The sequence below is a fragment of the Solanum lycopersicum genome, chromosome 8 (genome assembly GCF_036512215.1).
Source record: "Solanum lycopersicum chromosome 8, SLM_r2.1".
Taxonomy (NCBI): domain Eukaryota; kingdom Viridiplantae; phylum Streptophyta; class Magnoliopsida; order Solanales; family Solanaceae; genus Solanum; species Solanum lycopersicum.
Window position 1 is genome coordinate 59,457,869 of NC_090807.1, and position 25,968 is coordinate 59,483,836.

General features: G+C 32.2%; 1 protein-coding gene and 1 long non-coding RNA gene across 2 annotated transcripts; one reads left to right on the forward strand and one right to left on the reverse strand.

Annotated features, from left to right (window-relative positions):
* Positions 1–16,572: 16,572 nt before the first annotated feature.
* Positions 16,573–17,808, reverse strand: LOC101245866 (protein OXIDATIVE STRESS 3 LIKE 4). The gene is made up of 2 exons (XM_004245250.5): positions 17,494–17,808; positions 16,573–17,155 (listed from the first exon to the last, which is right to left on the reverse strand). The coding sequence occupies exons 1-2, from the start codon at positions 17,721–17,723 to the stop codon at positions 16,852–16,854; spliced, it is 534 nt and encodes a 177-aa protein (XP_004245298.1). The 5' UTR covers positions 17,724–17,808; the 3' UTR covers positions 16,573–16,851.
* Positions 17,809–23,916: 6,108 nt separating this feature from the next.
* Positions 23,917–24,838, forward strand: LOC138337718 (uncharacterized). Its single transcript, XR_011211105.1, has 3 exons — positions 23,917–24,116; positions 24,294–24,349; positions 24,431–24,838. It is a non-coding gene; the product is annotated as an uncharacterized lncRNA (long non-coding RNA).
* Positions 24,839–25,968: the final 1,130 nt, after the last annotated feature.

Below are 25,968 nucleotides of genomic sequence, written 5' to 3' on the forward strand. Positions count from 1 at the left end.
TAAAAATTTTGACTAACATTTTAATATGTATTTTTTCATCATATTAATATGCAAAAAATTGTAATTATAGTATTTTTCATATAGTTTTAGATTATCTAAGTTTTTTGTTTAAAATATCGAATTAATGTGATCTAATTTACCTTTAAAAATTAGTCAAATTGATTTTTCGATAACCGCAACATGACAAACAATTCTGGACGGAGGGAATATAAATTATTTCACTTTTTTCTTTGTATTCATTGATTAACCTTTTTGTTTAACACAAAATTATTTACCACAAGTAGTTATTACAAAACTTACACTATCTTTTTAAAGGTTCGCTATTTCCTCATATTAATTAATTGTATTATAATTACAAGATTTAGGAATATATTTCCATGTCATAAGATTAAAAGGTGTTTATAAGATGGTTCATAATTTAGAAATAAAACTAATAATTCACATCAAGTTTAAGAGTGTTTTTAATAATTTAAAAACTCTTTGTTATGGTCATTAACATTAGAAATGCATTAAATAAATCTGTACAAGTCTTTATTTTGTTTTTTCAAGTTGACAATATTAGAATTTCACAGAATAGTTTAGAACATTAAATTAAAATTTTCAATTTTTTATATATGTCAATAAGTTTTTTGTGAACAAGAATCGTGTAGTGTATTGAAACAAATGGTTTAGCCTTTAGATTAAAACTCATATAAAGTTTATTTATAAATTCAAATAGCTTGTTAAAGTTGACTTTAAATACTAATTTTATAAATTGATAGTATATATTTAAAACATATGGGTTGAGTAAAGTCATTCATCTTATACAATTTCTTTTCTGTATGAGAATTATCCTATGAAATTTTCTTTTCTGTATGAGAATTATCTTATGAAATTTCAAAAGAAATGTTTCCACGGATTCTTAAAAAGTATCTGTAAATGTCTTTTCATGGTCTTTCGACAAACCATTCTCTAATCTATAACAAAATCAAACTGTTCATTGTTTAATAGTGAAAATATATTTTAATAAGCAAACATCACTATTGGATAATAAAATCATTTTCACTAATTATTTAAAAGAATTATTTGTATTTCACTACTAAAAAAAGGCCAAAAAAGAGACGTAGAAAAGAGACCTCACGAGGTCTTTTTTCGGGAAAAAGAGATCGAAAAAGAGACCTCAACGGTAGGTCAGTAAAATGCATGTTACTTTTGTATAGACACCTCGTGAGGTCGCCAAACGGAGAACTCACGAGATCACCAACAAATTATCTGATTTTTTTTTTTAAAAAAAAAAGACCTCATGAGATCACTATTATATTATTTAATTTAATTTCAATAGAGACCTCATGACGTCACCAGTTTTTCTCTTTTCATAGTTTAAAAATAAATGAACTGTTCATAGTTCAAAAAAGTAACGTTGTTGGAAATTTCTTTCTTTTTTTGCCTCTTATTTACATTTTGTAAGTAATAATTTCAAAAGAGTGAACGCTTCATATTTATGATTTTACTTTGAGTTAGTTATATTTTCAAGAATAATTTGAGAATAACTAAAAAATGTAAAAGTGAAAAGTGATGTTTAATTTATATCATTTTTCTTAATGGATGTACATTGCTTAAATAATTCACTTATTTTAAAATAGAAAAAGTATTATGATATAGTTAAAAACTTTTGTCTAGAATTTCTAAACAATTATCCATCAAACTGATAAAATATATAGTATATACATAATCTATGTAACATATGTGTATAATCATATATAATTTACACATATCACCTTAAAAAAGTGTATAATAAATTTGTCCGACTATTTATACGAAAAAACACATTTATTTATTTTTTCTTAAAAGTAGTGACATGAGAGGGAGGGAGGGAGCAATCAGTACACCAATATTACTTGATGAACACTTCATTTAATGCATCAAATCAACTTCAGAGCATTTAACTAACAACAATTTTAAACTTTATTGTATCTTCCTATTGTAACAACTAGCAAAGAAAATTGTTTGTCCACATTAGACATCAACAAAATCAAACAGCTCATTTGGTTGTAAGAAACATTGGATAATGCATATAAATACAGAACTCGATTATATACGTCTCCTTTCTACTTTTATCATATTTTGTTTGATGATGTCAAACCATGTAAGAATCGAATACTCAAACATAGAATTCAATTTGTTGAATACTCATGTTATGATTTTTTACATCATGAATCTTCTCGTTTCGTTTTTTCATTTGTGTTTTTTTTTAATGTAGTATTCAGATCAAAGATCTTTTAGCTAGGTATAAAAATAAATATATGTTGCGGTATAAAAGTAAAGATTGATCTCTTGTGAAATTGTTGTAGAAATTGAAATTTCATTGAACTCTATAAGGCGTAGTTCCATCCTAGTTGGGATTTTACAAGATGTGTTTAATTCCAATTAGAATTCGTGAATGTTACTCAACCCTAAACCCTAGTTCATGCCTATATAAATGGTATATAATTCCCGATCTCAAATATCCCATAAACTCTTGCGTATTTTTAAAGATCAAGATCTCGAATGATGTAATATTCATATAGAAGTCAAATATAAATCATCCTAATTCGAGAAATACACCACTAACTGGAGGAACAAAATTGTACCCGCACTATTATTAATAAAATATTCATGTTTGTTCAGATTTTATTTATGTGTTTATTTATTTATTTTTTATATGTTTAACATTTATTGCAAAAAAAGTCATAAAATTACAAATATAAATTTATGAATATATAATTTCAAAAATCTCCCCTTAAATTTCACTTTATTACACTAAACTCCCTTGTGATTTATTTATAATACTATGGAACCTCCACTTATTTTGATCCTTGTGTAACAAATAAAAAAAAAGAGAGAGGAGGTTTTCATATTTTTCGTATTTCAGTTTTGCTAAAAAGCTACAATAAATCTATCAAATCCATGTTACAGTATGGTGATAAATTTGCTATTATCCCAAACTTTTTCTATAGCACCCACTAATTAATTTAAACTTACTTTTTATATTCGAAATTTAAGATCCATTTTCTCAAAATATTATACGTCAATAGTTATAAGTTCAAAAAATATATATTATATACAATAACTAAGAAGAAGAAAAAGATGATTAGCTTAACCCTTTAAAATCTAACATGTCATCTTCATGTGGGTTAACACTTAATTTGAACATAACTCAACTCAATCATCGAAAAGTTTGGTCAGTTTCAATTTAAACGTAGTCCAAACTAATCATACGAAATTATTTCAATATTTCAATTTTATAATTTGATGGGTCAAGTATAAGTTATATATGATTAAGCAAGAGGTTATATTACTTTTGTTCGATAATTAAATAAATGATAAGAAAAAAAACAAAAATACATAAAACATGAATCTGTAAAATGTTGGGCAAATTAAATTATTTACTAGGGAAAAGACTCAAATATTTCAGCAGACTTTTTAAAAAAGGCTCATTTACGTATAGAATTACCGTTTAAAAAAGGCTCATCTATGTCATTATTTTTTAACTCCAATTTTACAAAATCGTCTCTTAAACCACAAACGACTTTTAAAACTTTTCGATTGGAGTTTTTGGATCAAATATACTCTTTTTGCTTATTTTTCCTTATCAGCACATAAAGAACATCAACAACTCCCAAATTCCAATATTCTTCAATTCTTGAGGAAATGACCTCAAATTTCAACAGTAGCTTCCTTCCATGCTAGATACTAAAACTCAATATCTTTTTAGCTCAAATTCAATCTCACTCTATTTTTCTTCACAGATTATTTTTCTTGTATAGTCTATGAAATACCTCACTTTGCTCTCAAAATGGTTTTTCTCTCTATATTGGTGTGTTCTACAAATGAGCAAGAACGCTCTATTTATAGAAGGATAAAATCATGTCTATGTCACTAATGACATATGTAAATATAACAAAGTCAAAAATGGTCGCAAATCTTACCAATTTGCCAATCACTAAATCTTTTATTTTCAACTCCAATTACTATTCCTTTTTAACAATTGTTTGTAGCAATTGAATAGCAAAAGTTGACCAAAGAATGGGATCGATTCAACAATTCTCTCCCTCTAGTCCCATTTACTGGAAGAAGGTCAGAGCTCATACCCACAAGTTCTTTGGATAACTCGAACTTGTCTTTCGTTATCGTCTTGATCAGCATATCTGCAGGATTTTCACTTGTGTTGATCTTTTTGACATGAAATGATTCACTCTCCACTTCCTCACGAATCTAATGATATCTGACGTTGATGTGTTTTGTTCTTGCATGGTACATGAAGTTCTTACTCGAGTCTGTTGCAGTCTGGCTGTCACAATAGATAATATAATCCATCTGATTCAAACCAAGCTTTTGAAGAAATTGCTTTAGCCATATCATCTCCTTGCCGTCTTCAATAGCCGCAATATACTCAGCTTCAGTTGTAGATAGTGCAACACACTTTTACAACTTTGACTGTCATGATATAGCTCCCTCTTAAAAAGTAAACAAATATCCAGTAGTGAATTTTCTGTTATCAAGGTCACCTACCATATCAAAATCTGTATAGCCTTTCAAGATTGGATTTGATGATCCAAAACACAAGTATTCATCTGATCTTCCTGTAAGATACCTAAGTATCCACTTCACAACTTCCCAATGTTTTTTTTTCGGATTATCAAGAAATCTGCTGACAACACCAACTGCGTGAGCAATATCAGGTCTAGTGCACATCATTGCATACATTAGACTTCCGATGACGGAGGAATATGAAACTTTAGTCATGTTCTCTTTTTCCTCCCTAGTTGTAGGACACATCTTCTTGCTCAACTTCATATGACCAGCAAGAGGTGTACTAACATGCTTAACATTCTTCATATTGAAGCGCTCCAGTACACGTTCAATGTACTTCTTCTGGAACAAATATATTTTCCTTTCATCTCTGAGATGAGTAATTCTCATGTTCAAAATTTGTTTAGCATGACCCAAGTCTTTCATAGAAAAAGACTTACACAACTCTTTCTTGAACTCGTCAATCTTGGAAGTATTCTTCCCCACAATCAGCATATCATCCACATACAACAAAAGGATGATAAAATCATTATCAGAAAATTTTTGTACAAATACACAATAATTTGAAGAAGTCTTCTTATCGCCTTGCTCCCCCATAACAGATTCAAACTTCTTGTACCACTGTCTAGGAGCTTGTTTTAGGCCATACAAACTCTTTCTGAGTTTGCACACAAAATTTTCTTTACTATTTACTTTGAAGCCCTCAGGTTGTTCTATATAAATATCTTCTTCTAGGTCACCGTGAAGGAAAGTCGTCTTCACATCCATTTTCTCAATCTCTAAATTAAGACTAGCAACCAAACCTAGAACTGTGCAAATCGAGGACATTTTCACAATAGGAGAAAATATTTCGTCAAAGTCAATACCCTTCCTTTGACCAAATCCCTTAACAACCAATATAACTTTGTACCTGGGCTTCAAGTTGTTTTCTTCAACTTTAACTTTGAACACCCACTTGTTTTTCAAAGCTCTCATGCCCTTAAGCAATTTTACCAACTCATAAGTGTGGTTCTCATGCAGAGACTTCATCTCATCTTGCATGGCTTCAATCATTGATCCTTGTGCTCATCTTTCATGGCCTCCTCATAACATTCAGGTTCTCCCCCGTCCGTGAGTAACACATACTCATTAGGTGAATAACGGGAGGGAGGAAACTGGTGTCTTATGGACCTCCGAAGCGGGATATTTATTTTGTCCACAACTTCATGAGCAACATGATCATCAATAACAATATCATTGTTATTATCAACATCAATATGTTGACACGATACATGATTCTGGGCGTCACCATGATTATCAAGTCCAACAACATCATGCAGACTTGTGTGAGGAACGTCATCATGATGAATTATACCATCAAAACTTGAAGAGTCTACCTTCTCCGCTTTGTCAATATCTTCAATTGTTTGATTCTCCGTGAAAATAATATCATATCTTCTCACAAGTTTCTTTTTTAATTGGATCATATAGCCTGTAACCAAATTCATCAAGGTAATATCCAATGAAGATGCACTTTCTTGTCTTGGCATCTAACTTGACTCTCATCTTTTGGCACGTACAAAAGGTTTGCAACCAAATACTCTCAAATGGTCATAGGAAACATCCTTTCCGTACCAAACACTATTTGGTACATCACTTTGCAAAGCAACAACTGGAGATAGATTAATAACATGTGAAGCGGTCAATAAAGTCTCACCCCAAAATGAGTTCGACAACTTTGCTTCAGAAAGCAAATATCTAACTCTTTGCATCAAGGTCATGTTCACTCTCTCAGCCAAACCATTAAACTGAGGAGTCTTGGGAGGAGTCTTCTTGTGTCTAATACCTTGATGCTTGCAGTATTCATCAAATGGTCCACAATATTCACCACCATTATCAGTACAAATACATTTTAGTTTCTTTCCAGTTTCTCTTTCAATTAAAGCCTGAAACTGCTTGAAGACACCTAACACTTGGTCTTTAGTCTTCAAGACATAAACCCAAAGTTTTCTCGAGCAATCATCAATGAAAAGGACAAATTAGAGTTCATCACCCAATGGCTTTGTCTTCATTGGACCACATAAATCAGAGTGCACCAACTCAAGAAACTACGTCTTTCTCGAAGGAGGGTAGGACTTAAAGGAAACTCTATTTTATTTACCAGCCAAGCAGTCTAATTTAGCACTTTTGAAATTTGACCAAAAAAAATTCTTGGCTAGAACATTAAGTCCTTTCTCACTGATGTGGCTAAGTATCTTGTGTCATAACGTTGAGGAGTTATCACTCTTAACCGCATTCACCATATCAACACAAGCAGATGTCGTAGTCCAATATAGACCCCAACGTTTGTTACCACAACTAAGGAACCCATAATGAGCTTCCATTTTCCATCACCGTTGGTACTAACATATCCTTCATCATCTAAAACACCAATAGAAATTAGGTGCAGACGAACTTCAGGAACATGTCAAATTGTTCAAAACTAGCTTAGTTCCAACACTAGTTTCCAAACAAATTATACCAATACCAACCACCCTAGAAACAGTCTCATTACCTACACTCAAGGTACCAAAATCACCAGGAGTAAAGGAAGAGAAAAAATCCTTCCTTGATGTCACATGAGATGCGGCACCAGTGTCCACAACCTAGCTTGACTCATCACAATCAATATTTATCATATCCGCATCAAGGAAAATAACAAGATCTTCGGTGGTAATGGTGGCTAGGAAATTTTCATTGCCATCTTCTTTAGTATCCTCTTTGATTTTATTTTCCCTCTTCAACTTCCTGCAGAACTTCTTTGTGTGCCCTTTCATGCCACAATGATAGCACTCAATATCCTTAAGTATGCTTCTAGATTCGCTCCTATTTTGTTCTCTATACTGAGAACCACGATTTTTGTTTCTCCCCTTGGGTCCAATTATCAGGACATCCAATGAAGAAGAACCTTGAGTTTTTCTTCTCTTCTCTTCGTTCAAGACACTACTCTTGGCGGAATCCATAGAGATCACACCATTCGGAGCAGAATTTGATAATGAAGTTCTAAATGTTTCCTGAGAGTCTGGTATGGATCCAAGTAGAAGCAAACCTTGAATTTCTTCATCAAATTTGATGCCCATAGCAGATAATTGGTTCATGATCCCTTGAAAATTATTCAGATGGTCTGTCATCGGAGAACCATCATGATACTTTAAACTCAACATCTGCTTTATTAAGAACATTTTGTTATTGTCAATCTTTCGAGCATACAAACTTTCAAGATGCTCCCATAGGCTTCGAGCATGTGTCTCTCCAGAAATATACACATTATCGTCGACCCATTGCCTAATAAATCCACAAACCTGTCTGTGCAACAGACTCCACTCATCATCGGTTTTATTATTAGGCTTTACAGTGGTAAATACTGGTTTGTAAAAGTTCTTGACATAAAACATATCTTCCATTTTCCCCTTTCAAATGTCATAATTAACACCATTCAAAATAACCATTCTACTTGTGTTGGCTTCCATTATTTTTCCCAAAAAAATATTGTTATCGCAAATCAAAGTAAATTTTTTCTGATGTGAAAGTTCAGACTGTGCTGCAACCACAGAGCATACTCAGATAAAATCTTGGCTCTGATACCAGTTTGTTGGGAAAACGCGGATAAACACAAAAATATATATGGTAAAAGTAATGAAAATAAAATGGAAAAATAACGACACCAAGGAATTTACGTGAAAACCCTTCTCAATAAGGAAAAAATCACGAGCCAAAAGGAGCAATTGATATTACTATAGTAAAGAATTTTGCACTGTGTAGTCACGAATATAATACTCAAAGTGACTACTACACACTCAAAAGGATCAACACTCTTTTGGTTTTCACCTTACTAAAATATCGCTCACACTTTATTTTTCTTCACAGACTATTTTTCTTGTATAGTCTATGGAATACCTTACTAAAATATCGCTCACACTCTATCTTGGTGTGTTCTACAGATGAGCAATAATGCTCTATTTATAGAAGGATAAAACCATGTCTATGTCACTAATGATATATATATATATATATATATATATATATATATATATATATATATATATAGCAAAGTCAAAAATGGTTGCAAATCTTACCAATTTGCCTACCACCAAATCATAGTCCTTCAGTAGTTCCATCCATATCCTCTGTCTCAAATTCAAATCTTTCTGAGTAAAGACATACTGTAAACTACGATGATCCGTATAGACTTCACATTTAACCCCATATAGATAATGTCTCCATTGCTTTAATGCAAACACTACTGCCGCTAACTCCAAATCGTGGGTCGGATAATTACGTTCATGCACCTTTAATTGCCTCGAGGCATAAGCAATTACATTCTTCTCTTGCATTAGCACTGCAACCAAACCGGAATAGGATGCATCACAATAAATAATAAAATTCTTACCTTCCACTGGCAGGATAAGAATTGGTGCAGTAGTCAACAAGGTCTTGAGTTTCTGAAAGCTTTTTTCACACTCGTCCGACCATACAAATGGAACACTCTACTTAGTCAAATTTGTCAATTGGGATGCAACAGAGGAAAATCCCTTGACAAATCGACGGTAGTAGATAGCTAAACCAACGAAGCTCCTTACCTCTGTAACATTAGTAGGTCTTACCCAACTCTTCATTGCTTCAATCTTGGAAGGATCCACCATCAACCCGTCCTTAGAAACTACGTGCCCCAAGAAGGACACTGAATCTATCCAAAACTCACACTTAGAGAATTTGGCATAAAGCTTTTTCTCCCTCAACATTTCCAATACCATTCTCAAGTGCTCCTCGTGTTCTTTCTTGCTCTTTGAGTATACCAGTATATCATCAATGAATACAATGACAAAGAGATCCAGGTATGGCTTAAAAATCCCATTCATCAAGCTCATGAAAGCAGCAGGGGCATTCGTAAGCCCAAAAGACATTACTAAGAACTCATAATGCTCATACCTGGTCCGAAAAGCAGTCTTGGGCACATCCATTGCCCGTATTTTCAATTGATGATAACCAGATCTCAAATTGATTTTTGAGAAGGTACAAGCACCTTGTAACTGATCGAACAAATCATCGATGCGAGGAAGAGGATACTTTTTCTTAATAGTTACCTTATTCAGTTGTCTGTAGTCTATGCACATCCAAAAACTTCCATCCTTCTTCTTCACAAACAAAACAGGAGCACCCCAAGGGGAAGCGCTTGGTCTAATGAAGCCTTTGCCTAACAACTCTTGAAGTTGGGCCTTTAACTCCCTTATCTCAGCGGGAGCCATTCTATAAGGGGGTATGGAAATGGGGCGAGTACCCAGCTCCAGATCAATGCAAAAGTCAATATCCCTATCCGGTGGCATACCAGGAAGGTCTGCAGGAAACACATCCAGAAACTCACGGACTATCGAAACCGACTCAATTGAAGGTACTTAGGCAGTATCGTCCCTGAGGTGTGCCAAGAAAGCTAAACACCCTTTACTAACCATTCTCTTAGCACGAAAAAAGGAGATGATACAAACTGGAGTGGAAGTGTAGTCACCCTCCCACACTAACGGATCTGTCACAGGCTTGGCCAATGTCACAGTTTTGGCATTACAATCTAAGATTGCAAAGTTTGGAGAAAGCCAAGTCATACCCAGAATTACATCGAAATCAACCATTTCTAAGATAACCAAGTCTACATGAGTATTGCTGCCCATAAAAGTCACAAGACAAGACCTATACACCTTTTCAACTATCACAGACTCACCCACCGGAGTAGAAACACGAATAGGCATGTCAAGCAATTCACAATGTAAATTAAGACCAGTAGCAAATGAGGAAGATACATATGAAAATGTGGATCCAGGATCAAATAACACAGAAGCCATGCAATCACAAACCAAAAAATTACTTGTGATAACAGCATCAGATGTCTTCGCTTCAGACCTCCCAGGGAAAGCATAACAATGGGCCCTATCACCTGTCTGTCTGTTGCCCCTACCATGTTGTGCTGCAGTCGCTCCGGCTTGCCCGCCACCTCGGTTGGTTTGGTGACCACCATTACCTTGACCACCACGTCCTCCAGAATGGCGGCCTCTTCCATGACCACCTCTACCTTTGACTATTGGGGGTCTGTAACTCTGTTTTGGACAATATCTCTTAATATGTCCAATTTCCCCACATCCATAACACTCTCTGGGTTCAAGCATAGTCTCTGTGAGAACGAAGGAGTCTGGGGATAACCTCCAAACTCAGAGAAATGTTGACCGGTCTGCGGTGGACCCCAGCTACAGCCTGTAGTGAAGACTGAATAGGTCGGGCTGGATAACCTCCTGAGCTCTGCCCTCTGGAGTAAGAACCACTAAACTCACCTCCCTTACGAAACTTCTTAGTTGCTGATGCCATGGTGAAGTCATCTGGCTTCACTCCCTCCACCTCTATCACAAAGTCTACCACTTCCTGAAAGGATTTTGCTACAGTACAGTAGATACTTGTAAGGCTGGAATCTGCAAATCTGACCTCAATCCCTTCACAAAACGGCGAATCCGCTCTTGTGGACTAAAGCAAAGCTGAGTGGCATACCTAGATAATGCACAAAACTTAGCCTCATACGCAGTAACCGACATTCTGCCTTGCTCTAGGCTCAAGAACTCATCTCTCCTCATATCCCTCAAAGTCCGGGGTATATACTTCTCCATAAATAAGCTAGAGAATGATGCCCAAGTCATAGGTGGTGCCTGTGCTGGTTGACACTCAACATACGATCGCCACCACATTTTGGCATTTCCCTGAAACTGATAGGTTACAAACTCAACACCGAATCATTCCACTATGCCCATCTTATGTAGCAACTCATGACAATCAACCAGAAAATCATAGGCATCCTCAGATTCAGCACCCTTGAAAACTGGAGGTTTCAATTTCAAGAACTTACTGAAAAGTTTGTGCTGATCACTTGTCATTATAGGCCCTGTAGTCAATCGAGGAAACGTGCCTATTTCCAATGAGGCATCCATGCGGGGAGCCACAACAGCTGCATGTTGTACTCCCGGAACCTGAGGTGCTGGTGCAGAAAACACTAGAGGTGTCTGGCCTTGATCAGATAACCCGCTAAGATAGGCAAGAACCTGATTAATCATCTCTAGGGTAGGTCGGGGGGGGGGTAATTCCTCACTCTGCACTTGTTCATTCTCCCCTTCCTCACCCTCTCTTACTACTTCCTCAGTCGGTGGAGGAGTCACCGCCCTAGTACTAGCTGGGCCAGGTGCTTGTCCTCTTCCTCTAGAGGACGTCCTCCCGCGACCTCTACCACGGCCTCTTGCCACTGCTCCTCTTCGAGCTACAGCCTCAGTGGCTGGTTCAGACGCATCTTGTCTTGCCGGTGTTGGTGTTGGCGCAGTCATTGCTCTAGTTCTAACCATCTACGAAATAGAGTGAAGATGGTCAGATACCAATTTGTATCACCTAGATACCAATTGGATCCAAGTAATAACACGAAAGAAGGAAAGAATGGAATTTTCCTAAAGTCTTATAGCCTCTCAAAGAAAAGTAAAGGCGTCCCCCTACCGTTCCTCAAGACTCTACTAGACTCTTTCTTGTGTGATGGGACCAACGAACCTAATGCTCTGATACCAAGTTTGTCACGACCCAAAACGAGTCGCGAGTGACACTCACACTTACCCTCCTATGTGAGCGAACCAACCAATCTAAACCCCAACATTTTAACCATAATAAACAGAATATAATGCGGAAGACTTAAAACTCATTAATATAACCAATAAATAACTCCTAAAATTTAATACTTATTATTCCCAAAATCTGGAAGTCATCATCACAAGAATATCTATTCTCAAATTACTAAGCTAAGAGTATCTAAGAAGCTAAAATAAGTAAAAGAGATGGTCCGTGTCCGAACTTCAAGACATCAAGACGTGAAAGAAAGAATCCAGTCCGAGCTAGGAACAATAGCTCACCCTGAAGTCTGATTTTGCTGAAGTCTGGCTAGAGTTGCGGTTGATTCGAAATCGATGGCACGTTTACTACACTCCACAAGTAACAAAGAAAGAAACATACAAGTAGGGGTCAGTACAAGGCACAAGTACTGAGTAGGTATCATCGGCCAACTCAAAATAGAAAGTAATATATATCAAATAATATCATAAAATCAACTACAATACTCAACAGATAACAACAACAAGTATCATAACCATTGGCCACAACCCCAGCACATCTATGAGGACTCACGCCTCCACACCATACTCGTTTGGGAAATAGGTTCTTTAAATTTGAGTATATTAACATAATTCAAGATTCATTCTTTTTACTATCCTGGTGTCAGAACGTGACACTCCGATCCTCTACTACTATCCTGGTGTCGGAACGTGACACCCGATCCACTACTACTATCTTGGTGTCGGAACGTGACACCTGATCCATTACTACTATCCTGGTGTCGAAACGTGACACCCAATCCATTACTACTATCCTGGTGTCAGAACGTGACACCCGATCCATTACTACTATCCTGGTGTCGGAACGTGACACCCGATCTATTACTACTATCCTGGTGTCGGAATGTGACACCCGATCCATTACTACTATTCTAGTGTCGGAACGTGACACCCGATCCATTACTACTATCCTGGTGTCGGAATGTGACACCCGATCCATTACTACTATCCTAGTGTCGGAACGTGACACCCGATACACTAACCTCATTCTTTTAGTTCATCAAGCCTTCTTTTATACCAAGGCATCATCATTAACAAAGAGGCTTTTAGGTTTAAGCTTCACAACCTTATCTTTCCAACCCATTACAATTACATAATCACATTATGCAAGCATACAATTAAGCATATAGAAGACTTTACAATACTACCCAATACATATCATTCGCTATTAAGAGTTTACTATGAAATAGCATAAACCATAACCTACCTCCACCGAAGAATCGTGATCAAGCAATCTACTTCTCCAATGTTTTGCTTCCCTCTTCGTTCTTCTCACCTCTCGCTCGCTCTCCCTTCTTTTTCTTTTTAATTTTCTCCTCTTTCAAAATCCCTTTGTTTTACCCTAATTACCATATAATTAAGTATAAAAGACAGTAAAAGTAACCCACTATTTATTCCAAGGTTATCACCTTTAACCCCCAAGTAATTGAATTATTAACATTAACCCACTAACTTTATAATTATAAGCAGGAATAGTCCAAAACGCCCCTTAAAACTTTTAACAGAAATCCGACCCAGTTAGGGTTACGCAGCCTGTGACGGTCCGTCATGACTATGACGGTCCGTACTGCAGGTCCGCCACAAAGTTCAGAGTTAATTCTGTGGAAAGGCTCGTGACGGTCCGTCCTGCCATTCCGTCGCGAAGTTCAGAGAGTCGATCTCAGTACCCAATTTTCCAGAGTCTAAGTGTTTTGGAACGAGACCCCCTCGACGGTCCGTCGTGGGATCCGTCGACCCAGACAGTTATTACCAGAAATAAACTGTACTGCTCAAAACGACTAACAGGTCGTTACATGGTCAAACTGTCTACTACTACCATAATGGTTTTTCCTTTGGATTTTGACAACCCATCGATAAAGTCCATGTTGATGTTGGACTAAGAAGAACTAGGAATTAATAAAAGTTACTTTCCAGGATAGACTGCTACATAATACTTGCTTTTTTGGCAGGTCGGGCATTTCCTGAGGAGTTGATATCATCTTTTGACTTTTTTCAATAATATAAGGTTGAAATCCTTCTATAAGTATTCTCTATCTCTGAGTGTCCTCCATTAGGGTTGTTATGCTAGTACTATGAAATCTCCTATCTAACTTGATCATCCTTGCCCACCACCAACTTGCCCTTTCTTCTAAGCTGGTGATTTATATATGTAAACTCTTCTGATAACCTCTTTAACTTCTAGAGTTATTTTCTATTTTGATCTTTTGAAAGAGTAAAAGGAACGTGGAAATTTGAAAAAAGTAATTCATGAGTGACTCTACTCGTGGAACGATACCACATGTCGTGGTTTGACTTGTGACTACCTGAGTGAATTTGCAATTCTTTTGAATCCACTTCCTGGGTTGCTAGTACATATTATAGATTGTCTTCCACAACTCATACAGTTATTTCAGGAGGTCATACTTACACCCTCCACCCCTTTATTTTGTTTCCAACTTTAACTGAAATTCAACACCGCCTGAATTAGGGCAAGAAACAAGGTCTTAAAGGGTGATTAATTATAAATAAATAAACCCTAATCCGTCAAATTGAAAGTTAACATGTGTAATAAAATTAGAGGTGCATTGGAGCAACCGAAAAGATTTCATATGGGCGGAGATCCAAGTACTTTTTGGTATTATACAAAGTCGATAAGGTTTGGCCTCTTTCATGAACAATACGACCTACGTCACTACCTTTACGAACACTTTGACAGCTTTAACTAAAGGGAAAACGTCAAGTTATATATAACGTGAAATCATAGATTCTTTAAATAATTCTTCCGCTAAACGACATTAAAGTACGTTTATATCTTTATTATGTCTTTATAACGATATATATCCATGAAATTTGTCGGGTTTACGCCAACATCAGTTAAAACGAGACAACTGTCTTCTTTTGTGTGATGTAAATATTAGATATGCATCTTAGATCTTTGTTTTTTAGGCTTTCACATATCATTATTACTTCTTTTACAAGGGATTTCTAATACTTGATAAGTGGATTCAGAATCTCCTAACATACAATTAAGAAAAGAAATTAAATACCACAAGATTCGAATACTATATACTCAAATAAATAACAGTTTTTGGAGAATAAAAAGTTATTTACAGAAGATTGAGGACTTAACTCACTTGGTGAACTTACTTTATTCTATGGTTAAGGTGAAGAGTTCAAATTCCTTCTCTACATCCCCAATGTAATAAAATAAAAAAAAGATACTTGCACACACTATCAAAGAAAAGAATGATAACGTTCATTTTTGTGTACATCTGCTTAAATTTGTATGCGTCTTAATTAATTTCATAAGATACATATCATCTAGTTTTTATTATCAACAAGAATCAGGTAACTTCGTTTATACTTAGACAAATAGGTGGAAAATCACCTATTGACTTTGTTTTGATTGGAATTTGGAATTTGAACCTGAAACTTTACGATTCTGAACACACACTTCATTAACCATTAGTCGAATCGATTATACGCGTAACTACGTATACAGGTTCTTTTCATCCGAATTATGCAAATTGATCAAATAAGATTACACATGTTTATCCCAACATGTAGTTTTTTTCTCTCTCTTCATTTGGACTTGTTTTTAATTATAAAAATGATAGCATTTAAAAAGAAAAAATTTCCTACTTGTAGATCTAGGACTAGAAATGCATTCATAATATCTCATACGAATTTATATATGTTAAAAATGTGTTTTGATTTGAAAATTTAGTGCGACCATTTATGTTGGTATACAAGAACGTATAGCCATTGTCGGCGCATAAAATTATACTATTTATATATGATTTAATTTTTTTATATATTTATATATAGATATTGAACTGCTTTGATTAGCTGTGTTCTCGATTACATATCAAAATATTAATTATGAGAATCGCTCGTCTAAATTGCTTTTTCGATAATTGCTAAAATAAAAATGGGCAGATAAGATGCCTATTATAACTTACTACTTGTAGTTATTCATTCTATCTCATGGAGTTTAAGTTATAAACATCGTCAATATAAAAATAAATAATTAGACCACCAAATCACCTTTGTCTTTTCAATATATAACTTCCCTATTTTGTTGCTTTGTAGGGTTCTTGTAACACTTTTTAGGCATTTTCCTTCACATATAAAAATTAAAGAAACTTGAATTGAGTATAAGTGAATTTTTTTAGCAAAAATCACACAAACCACTTAATGGATCACAAAGTGAAAATACTACTGAAAGAAAAAAAGGGGCTAACATATATCTATTCAGAAGTCGATTATAAGGTGAAGATTCGAATCTTCATCAATAAAATAAAAATCCAGTTAGTTAACCAATTGAAACAACTAAAATCTCATGATCTCAGAAAAACAATACTTAAATAAACACTTCATTGATAACACAAAATGATCAAAGCTTTTAATAAAGAAAAGCTCAGATCAATACCCCTAGTAATTGGGCATATCCACTTACATAAAAAGAGAGAATAAAGACATAAAAAAAAAACATAGGAACTAAAAAACGTCATCACAACCCAAAGGAAAAGACAAATATTAAAAAAACTTTAGTGTCACACAAAAAACGCATGACTATCGAAACTAGACTTATTGAGGTGCACAGAAGATGATCTGATTTGACCGATTAGTTGATGAATGGCTTGGTGGTGGTGGTGGTGGAATCAACGGAATTAAAGCTAGTGCTGCTAGTGGATGATTTGAACTCTTGTTCAACCTCAACATTGTGTGTGTTTTCACCATCATTAGGTGTCAAAAGAGGCATTGAACTTGAGCTACTACTACCCCATTTATACAAGGTAGTTGCCATAGTCAAACGTCTCCTTTTGTTCAAAGGGCTTTCTTCCTTTTCAACATCTTCTATATTTTTCACATCACCCAAATTCATGAATGTCTTCGATTTTCCTTCATAAAATCCTGATAATCCCCGTCTGTAAAATAAAATAAAATCATATCACCAAAAATTAGATGAAGTCTTAGCTTATAAGTACACAAAAATTATTAAATCTACGTGTAATCTATCTTTACAAGCATTTACTACAGATGAATGACTGAAAACTAAAGATTTGACAAAAAAGACACATGAAAAATGAGGTTAAAGTTATGCTATAAATCCTTTTGTAAAATTCTTGTTTCCGTCATAAAATATCTAAATCAGATCCAAAAAAAATTTATATGGAAAAAATTAAACGAAAAAAAGATTTTAGGAAATTTTTTTAAAAATAAATTAATTAAACTGACTAAAAAGGAAAGAAAGAAAAACACTAACTTAAAAGGAAGCGCAGCTTCCAATGCAGCCAAAGAGTTGAGGGATCCTTCCTCAACAAGACCCTTGCTTTGTGCTTCTTCGCCATCTTCATCATCACCACTATCTCCATGACTCAGCACACCAATTGAAGACGACTTGGAATAAATTTCATCGTCTTTTTTAATTAAATTTGTCATCATGTCATTATCATCAACAATAACTTCATTTTGATCAACTTGAACTGAAGACATGGTTGATCAAAAAGAGTAACGTTTTTTCTTTTTGATTCTTTGTTTTTGTGTTTGTGTGTAAATGAAATAGAGATGAAGACGATTTTTATAATTGAAAATGAAGCGGTGTGTGGGGGATTGGATTACATAGATTATTATAGCGGTGATTAAAACTTAGTAAGAAAGATGAATTTGAAGTCATTTTATTTTTCTTAACATAAGGTCATAAAAATATCGTCTTCTTCTATACAAAACCTTTGCCACATTGCATAAGAGTGGCCATTCCACACTCAACCTAATTACCTACACTCCAAAATACACTAAACAAAAATGAACAACTCATTAAATTTTATTTACTATAATATAATTATATTACTAGAAAATTTGAGTAATTTTACAAAGAGAATATCCAACTTTAATTGTTTCTATACCGTTAATTACTAGAAGTTAACTAATGGTCGGTAATAGAGATAATTTTTTCTATACGCTCCGTTTTTATTTTTTTAAGCGAATTTAGATTTTCTTTCTTGAAATTTGTTTCTACTTAAGAATTCGATGAATTCAGTGATACATTGGATGATTAGAAATATTCTTAAGAATAGTGTTGACACGTCTCAAGCTAAATTCTTTATAATAGTATTATAACTAGCAAATGAAAATATTTAGAAAAATAATACGATTATGAAAAGATTTGATTATTCTATTTTACTTCCTTCACTTTTGAAAGAAATAAATTTGACTATAAAAAATATTTGACTGTTGTATTTTACCTATTCTATTTTTATATGTTACATGAGTTTTAATGTTCATGTATGATCGAACATGCTTATTGTCCTAAGAAAAATTAATACCAAAAACGAGAAATAAATCAAACCAACTTTAATAGTGTAAGGATTGTCTTTATACGAAGTCAATAAAATTAGAGTTTTTAATAATTAATTAAAATTTCACATTTAGCTTTAGGGGTGCTGAAATAACAAACCATCACTCTCAAATAATTTCTATCAATATATTAATTATTCCAACACTCAATTGATTAAGGTTGACCACTAGAGATAGCAGAACCATCACAACAACAAAAATTTAATAACATAGGTAGAAATTAATGAGCGGAAAAAAAACATATGAGGATTTGTAACATTAGTATATAAAATAGAAAAAAATAATTAAACCTAGTGAATACACATTGTCTCCTTAAGAAAATCATTCTCTTTTGATATTCGATGTTTAAATGAATAAATCTCTTGACTCCTACGGTAAAATTATTTTATTCACCAGTGTATTGATACAAAAAAAAAATTAGCGTCAGTAAGTCATTCAACGGAAGCAAAGTAAACAAATATTAAATTGTGCGGAAAAAGAAGAAAAAGAAGAGTAGTAGTAGTAGTTCAGAAATTCTGTTGTTTGTAAAATGAGATAAAATCTCTCTATTTATAGATACAAAAGATAGTGCAAATGTTTATTGTATCTTATCGAAAGTGTCACAACTCTTTGAAAAAGTTACAGTCTTTCATAAAAGTTGCAACTTTTCATTAAAGTCACAATTGTTCATAAATTTTTCATGAAAATCACAACTCTTCATATTTCATTCGCATCTTTTAAAACTCAACAAAATCAATATTAATTATATAATTAGATGAAAAATATTGAAAGATGAAACGAGTATATTCCATAGTGAGATCGCAATGTTCTAAATAAATTACTCTTATTATGACATTAAACATTCCACATTTTTTTTACAAAAAAAAACACTTAGAATATACTGATAAGTAAATTATTAATCCAACAAGTATGTATTAATTATTGAAGAAATTGATAGATTATCCGATATAACAATTTAAATTACATCGTATAATATATATATATATATATATATATATATATATATATATATATATGTGTGTGTGTGTGTGTGTGTGTTTTGCTTCTCCATATTATGTTTTAATGGTATACTCATATATTAAAGAACATGTATCTACCACCAACATATATCACGTTTGAATTTTCAGAAACTATAGAAAAACATATTTCCTCTTCAATATGTCATACACACAATATATAAATTAAAATGAATTTTAGTTTTATATATTGTTTGTATTAAATAATTTTTATAAAAATAAATTTTAGTTCATCATATTTGTCTCATCCTATTAAAAGTCGGAAAATAATTTGTCCTAAGTTCACCTACGTGTTATCCCTATTGATTGACACGTATGTTTTAATAAACAACAAGAAATTAGTTGTGCAATTATGAAAGTCAAGAAACTCAATAACAACTATAGGAAAACCAATGAGAATTTTTTATTTTCATATAATATATTATGGGGTTCGATTATTTGTTTCGAAAAAGTATCGAGAATTATACGTTCAACTTCCGTGTGAGTGATTACTAGCCTAGCAATAAATTTATTATTGTATGGTTGACGGGTGATTACTAGTTATTTGGCCTCACACTGAATTGTAGAATATGTTGATGTTGTTTATAGATTAAATTATCAAATATATTGATTAAAATTGTTTTTTAATCAATTTCTAAAAATATAAAATAAAGATTAGTAAAAAGATTGAATAAATCGTTAAATCAATCCAGTACTAAATTAAATTAAATACTTTAATATTATATCGCTATTGATATTGATGGCAATGACTAGCGGTAAACATTTAATATATATATATATATCGTAGGTAGTAGTTAGTGATATAATGACTGATAATAGTGATGATTTATAAGTGATATTAATAATAGTGATTTGATGGTGGTTAATATGGCTAACAAGTTTAAAAAATTGGCTTTGAAATGTGGTGAATTCAACTAACAAGTTCCCAATTAGAAGACATAAAATCATAATCCTGAAAAGGTGGTGTTAAAATTTTGATTATCTCTTTAATAATTTCAAAAGAAGCTCCAGTGATAATAACAACTTTATATATCCTATGTATCGTCACCAAAGAAAGTGCTATAAATTTATTTCATGTGTTGATAAAAGACAAACTTAGCAAATTAAACTTGTATATAGTATAAAAATGTGAATACACTAAGTTTATCATATGATTTCATTAATATTTTTAGCCAAAAACTCTGTTATATGACACAAATTTCTCATGTCATTAAGGTATATTAATTAGCAATAGTATATCCTGAATTACCTCATGAATTTGAATTAATATACTTGACTTTTTTGTAGTCTAGTACATAGATTTTGATAGACTTTCATCAATGCCCTAAATTTTTGGATTTTGATGTAATTGAAGTACACATTTATTTTTACTATCATAAATAGGAGCATTTTATGTTTTCACCTAATAAATAGAAATTTTAGGGGTTCTAATGAAAGTGGTGAGGAGATTATTACACCACATTTAACGATGTCAATATGTTTTTAAAAAAATACTTTTTAATCAATTAAATCGAATCGTAATCCTTTGAGTCTGATAAAAATAATGTTCTTATCACATATATAAAACTGAAGAAGATTTTATATTTATAATTGTAAACCTAATTATTATATATTAATTTGAAATTGCATTTAACAACCCAAAAATTTCATGTCTTAAAAGTTAAAGAGAAAAGACATAAAGTCACCACTGAAGTTGTCCCGTATTTTCATAAAGACATCTTAACTTTGAAAGTGTCCTATCACCCCACATAACTTTTTAATATCTTCGTAAATGGGTCATTTTGACTCATTCCTTCATCCGGATTGACGCGCGTGATGCTCACTCTTTTCAACCCGTTTAGCCCGACCCGATTCTTTACTAAAGTAGAAAAAAAAATTTGTCTTTGTTATTTTTTAACTTTCCAAGTTCTTGATATTTTCTTCTCTCTCTCAAGATTCTTGTTTCTGCACAAAAGTAAGAGTAAGAAGAGAGTCAAGCTTCTCTTGGGAAAGCTTTCATCAGAGGTTGGATGGAGCCATTTTTGATAAAATCAAGGAACTCGAGAACAAGAGGAAGAGGAAGGAGAGAGCTCAGGTAGCATACGATAGGAAAAAGAAGATTGATAAATCATCTAAATCTCGACCTTTTTCTTTGTTACATTGTCTTTCTGAGTGGTGTATTTTCAGTTTAGCATTGTTTCTCCGACTCTTTTATCCTTCATAATTTTCTTTAACGAAATTGAATCTGAAACTTTAAGTGATCTTGAAGAAAAAAAATCGTTTTACTGAAAATTAAAAGAGAAAATGAATTCTTATCATATTGCGTTTCAGGAAGATGATGAATTCGTCAAAGAGAGTACCAATGTTGATCTTGTTTTGAAAAAAATAAAGAAGATGAGATCATCAAAAGTGGGTTATCAATGGCTCTTTTGAGTTTTAATTTGGGGAAGATGATGTAAATTAATAAAATATTTAATGATAGAGAAATAAAGTGACACGTGGCACTTCTAAATTGGTTAATGACATTTGAAACATTACATCACGCTCCTCATGTGCGTGGTCACAATGCAGAATAGAGAATGGGTCAAAATGGCCCAATTACAAAGATATTAAAAAGTTTTGTGGGGTGATAGGATACTTCAAAAATTAAGGTGTCTTTATGAAAATACGGGACAACTTCAGTGGTGAGTTTATGTCTTTTCTCAAAGTTAAAACCTATCAGAAGCAGTAGTATCACACTTGAAAAAGGCATAATCGGAATAAATAATTCAGTAAAACTATTGAACTAGACCAAAGAAAATTTCCAAAATTTTGAAATTCTTAATTTTATATGATTTTCATTCCATATTTTTTTAAAAAAAATTCCAATCATTTGAAAAAATTACAAAATTTTCTTCTCTCTCGTATTCTAGGATACAACACTTTACGTGATGTATCGGAGCATTGAATGATGTATTCAAAATCGAGATGTGATGTATTGTGAAGTTGGGTAATATATCCGAAATAAAGATACGATCTATTGAGATGTTATGGGATGTATCCAAATTCCACCTAATTTAAGAGATGTTTGTAATTTGAAATAGAATAGAGATAAAATGTAATTAGCTCTTAACACTATTTGATTTGTGTAAAAGTTTCAAAAATAAAATATGAATAAAAAAAGATTAATTACGGAAATTTCACCTTTTAGTTTACTTATATCATTATCCTCTATAAGTTTTACAAATTTCCAAAATCCATCATTTTCGCGCATCACATTGATGTATCTCGCGCATCAAATTAGTGTATCTCGCACATCGCATTAGCGTGTCTCGCGCATCATATTAGTGTATCATATATAAAATGTATCTCGCGCATCAAATTAGTGTATCTCACGCATCAAATTAGTGTATCTCAGGCATCAAATTAGTGTATCATGTATAAAATGTACCTCATGCATCAGATTAGTGTATCTCGTACATCAGATTAGTTTATCTCGCGCATCAAATTAATGTATCTCACGCATTAGATTAATGTATCAATGCTTATATTATTGTATCCATTTTGAGAAATTTTTATAATTATAAAATTTTAAGGGATAAATTGTAATTTTGCCTTAAAAGTATGTGATTTCTATAATAATGTAAAATTAACATCCCATAAATATCAAGTTGTAATCATACTCTTTAAAAATAAACTACTTAGCATATTATTATCATCTTATAGCACATCAATTAATAATTCATTAATTAAAAAAATATTTAAAAATAAATTATTTATAGCATATTATTATCAAGTTATAGCATATTAACTAATAATATATTAATAAAAAAATTATTTTATTGTTTAACTAATAATTATTATGTTTAAATAATTAGTTTCATTTATTCACTTGCCTTTTATCAACAAAACCTTTTAAATTATTGCTGATTAATCAATTACCTTTTAAAGTTCTTAATATAAATAATAACTTATTAAATATTAATCAATTACCTTTTAATGTTTTTAATATAAATAATAAATTTATTTATTAAATATTAATTAAACTTCATATTATATAGTTACCTTTAAAAAACAAAATCTAAAAATTAGGAATTTGATTTTAATTAATTTCATATTATATAGTTACCCAATAACTACCCACCCCCATATCAACCAATACTCTTTTATCTTCCCCCTAAACACTCAACATTTCCCCTATTTACACTCTTCTCTTTCTACCATATTAATTTTGCACGCCTTTTTTCACGTTTCTCTTTCTATTAATCAATTAAAGGCAGCACACGTTTCTCTTTCTATTAATTAATTAAAGACAGCATGCCTAATTTCTATGTCATATTAAATATGAACATACATATTCGCACGCTTAATGTCATCTTCAAGTACAAACTCTTTCAAGTTTTAAACTTATTTTCCAAAATAATATTAAGCTTAAAATCCTTATTCAACTACAACTCTATCAATCTTTCACAAAATTAGGTTTTTTATTTTTCGACCATCAAATTCGCAATATTGCATGATTTTCGAAAAAAATCGTGTTGTATAGATCATCAAACAGGTTTATTTCTTTAAGTGTTTATTTTTTTCTCTAATTCTTTTGTCAAATTATTTAATTTTAATATGTTGTTGCTTGATTTTAGGAGAAATTTACGTTGTATTAATAATGCAGATTTCTTCAAGTTTTATATTTGTTTATGTCAAATTCTTTAATATTTATTTGTCTATAAATTTTTAGGATCTGGTTGTTGAATACAATGTCTAAACCAAATACCCTAAGGAGATTCACAAGAGGTACAAACTATACCGGTTACTTCATGGTTGAAATACCATCTTTTGATCTATGGATAACTCAAATTCAATCGAAAATCTCAGGCTATACAGCTGCGATGGAATTAGAGAAGAAGTCGAATGATGAACTAGTAAGGTCTAGTCCTTCTAAAAGGAAAGTAGTGTCAACGGGGAAAACAATCGGAAAAAAATATTACAAGAGGAGGAAAGTAAAAAATTCTGTTTCGGACATGATTGGAGAACCGATTGTTAATGAAGAACAAGACGAAGTTAGTGAAGAATCACATAGTTCATCAATTTCTTCTTCTTCGTCGTCTTCTTGGTGTGTGAAACCAAGAGATGATCTTGACTTGTTACAAAATCCAGCAGTAGAGATCTTGTAACACTCATGTCTGCATGTTGTATAAAATATATTTAACTATATATGTCATAATATATTAACTGTTGTATTTAATGGTAGTATGCTTAAATGAATATTTGCACTTTATTAAATGTGTATGATTTTGTATAAATTTCGATTGCAATATGCAAAAATATATAAACATTGTATGAAAAATGTATAAATATTGTATAAATTATGAATGTCATATTGAACTTTGATATATGTAACAGAAACAAATGGTATATATATGAACACTGTATGAATACTACATGAACATTTTATGAATGACAGTAAAGCTCAATGTATATATATAATGTATAAACATTGTATGAATTATGAATCCCATATTGGACTTGGATATATGTAACAGAAACAAATGGTACATATATGAACATTGTATAAATACTGTATGAACATTGTATGAATACTATATGAAAATTTTATGAATAGCAGTATAGTTCAATGTATATTTATAATGTATAACCATTGTATGAATTATGAATCTCATATTGAACTTTGACATATGTAACAGAAACAAATGATATATATATATGACAATTTTTTACGAAATCAAACTTTATAAATGTCAATGATAACAACTGCACTCAATAAAACAAAATGTGTATCTTTCAAAACAACACAATAACAAATGTAACATTACGAAATTATTGCTTTTACACATTATAATATGAACATGTCTTTCTATTTGTGTCCAACTTGACGGTATCTACTGCAAGTCATTTTTGTCTTTTGAATTTCACGTCAGCAAACATCTTCCATCTTTCAAGTTTTGGTCTACCCGCTGTACAAAATTAATACACAACATATATTTTAATTTCATTAGAAACATATACTGTAATTTTGAAAGAAAGAAAATAGACTTTCATACACAAATGATACACGTTTTGTATAATCTTCATACACTATTAAAAAAATTCAGACTTCAACGTTACACAAATTTACAATCATTTCATATAATTCATACACTATAAACAAACACAATACATTTTCAATACAAAATTAATATAAAAACATATATTATATTTTAAATAGAAACATATATTGTACGCCAAAATTTATCAAGTTACTAAAAAAAGAAGTGAAATATGCAGCTATGAAAATATTCTTGAATTTTTAGAAAAAATAACTTATACGTTTAAAGCAATCTGAAAATAATCGTGAAATTTTGGAAAGAAGACTACTTGTAACGTTAATCCAAATATGTTTGAAAATGACAATC

Bases quoted from the DNA above. Each gene is read 5' to 3' on its own strand.
- LOC101245866 (XM_004245250.5), bottom strand. From the start codon at position 17,723: ATGTCTTCAGTTCAAGTTGATCAAAATGAAGTTATTGTTGATGATAAT. The intron at 17,156-17,493 runs GTTAGTGTTTTT...TTTATTTTACAG, and splicing joins GAAGCTGCGCTTCCTTTTAA to ACGGGGATTATCAGGATTTT.